Source organism: Perkinsus marinus (genome assembly GCF_000006405.1).
Source record: "Perkinsus marinus ATCC 50983 genomic scaffold scf_1104296937616, whole genome shotgun sequence".
Taxonomy (NCBI): domain Eukaryota; phylum Perkinsozoa; order Perkinsida; family Perkinsidae; genus Perkinsus; species Perkinsus marinus.
In genome coordinates this window covers 1-1013 of record NW_003213801.1, presented here as the reverse complement: position 1 = coordinate 1013, position 1013 = coordinate 1, and the positions used below count along the sequence as shown (strand labels likewise).

Below are 1013 nucleotides of genomic sequence, written 5' to 3'. Positions count from 1 at the left end.
CCAAGTGGCAAAGTCACAGTACATTGAATAGTACAGAAAGTATAGATCTTGCCAGGGGCTATGACATGGTCACGAGGCACTTTACCCAGGAGGTCTGACCTCTGGCAGATGTTTGGAAGATTAGGATCATCAGGCTCGTTACAAAGAATAGTATCCGCACAGTAAACGGGGAAAAGAAAATGGAATTTGTCCTGTGGTATTCCGTTCTTATCAGGAGCAGGTGTGGAAGCTCCATCGTAATTACAATCGAGTGGGTATCCCTTAGCACTGCTTATACCCGTTGCGACTGAAAGCACGATACGTACCGCGGTTCTGGTCGCCAAGCCAAACTCTGGTAGGTCGAAGTCGATTTCAGCACCGAACTGGACGCTCGGGGGTACAGGCCGTTTGAACATACCCTGCCACCGGAACTCCCAACGTCTGAAATAACCAAGCAATAGCGATTCTAAGACTGCATAAAGTAATCAATATTTCATTGCAAACAACTCCCCATGTTAGCCCCTGATATGGTAACAATCTCGATATGCGATACTCATCCGATACTAGTGTAGACGCTGAGTAATTGCAGAATATGAAGATGAACATACAAGGAAAAATATATTATTACATAAAGCACAGTACACAAGTACCCCCAAAATAATTACCGTTGTTTCGGAGCCAAATACGCCTCGTACGGCGATGGCATGGTCTCGTCAATTGTCTTGTGCATCACAAGCGCACTGCCAACGAAAAAATCGTTCTCAATCTTGGTCGGCCTCGTATCGTTGGAGAGTATCCGACTCTTATCCGACACCAGGCGAGGGTCCTTTGCCTTGTGCAAGTCGTAGACTCCGAAGTAGTTATCCAAGGAGTCTGGTGATTGCTCCTTATCTGCAAGCACCAACGAGCTATACACTGGACTGGGGGACATCACACAGAGAGGACAGTCAACTGTAAAAACAACTGGGCGGTATTGATAATAACAATACGATCAATACAGTACACGGGTAAACGGTGCGGCCAAAATTTGGAAA

At 46.1% G+C, this 1013-nt stretch overlaps 2 protein-coding genes across 2 annotated transcripts; both read right to left on the bottom strand.

Annotated features, from left to right (window-relative positions):
• Nucleotides 1–99: 99 nt before the first annotated feature.
• On the bottom strand, nucleotides 100–420 carry Pmar_PMAR020178 (hypothetical protein; the record flags this gene model as incomplete). Its single annotated transcript, XM_002783048.1, has 1 exon — nucleotides 100–420. A coding segment is annotated over one exon (321 nt), but the record flags the coding sequence as incomplete, so codon positions are not given.
• A 224-nt stretch (nucleotides 421–644) lies between these two features.
• Pmar_PMAR020177 (hypothetical protein) lies at nucleotides 645–870 on the bottom strand (the record flags this gene model as incomplete). Its single annotated transcript, XM_002783047.1, has 1 exon — nucleotides 645–870. A coding segment is annotated over one exon (226 nt), but the record flags the coding sequence as incomplete, so codon positions are not given.
• Between the last annotated feature and the right edge of the window lie 143 nt (nucleotides 871–1013).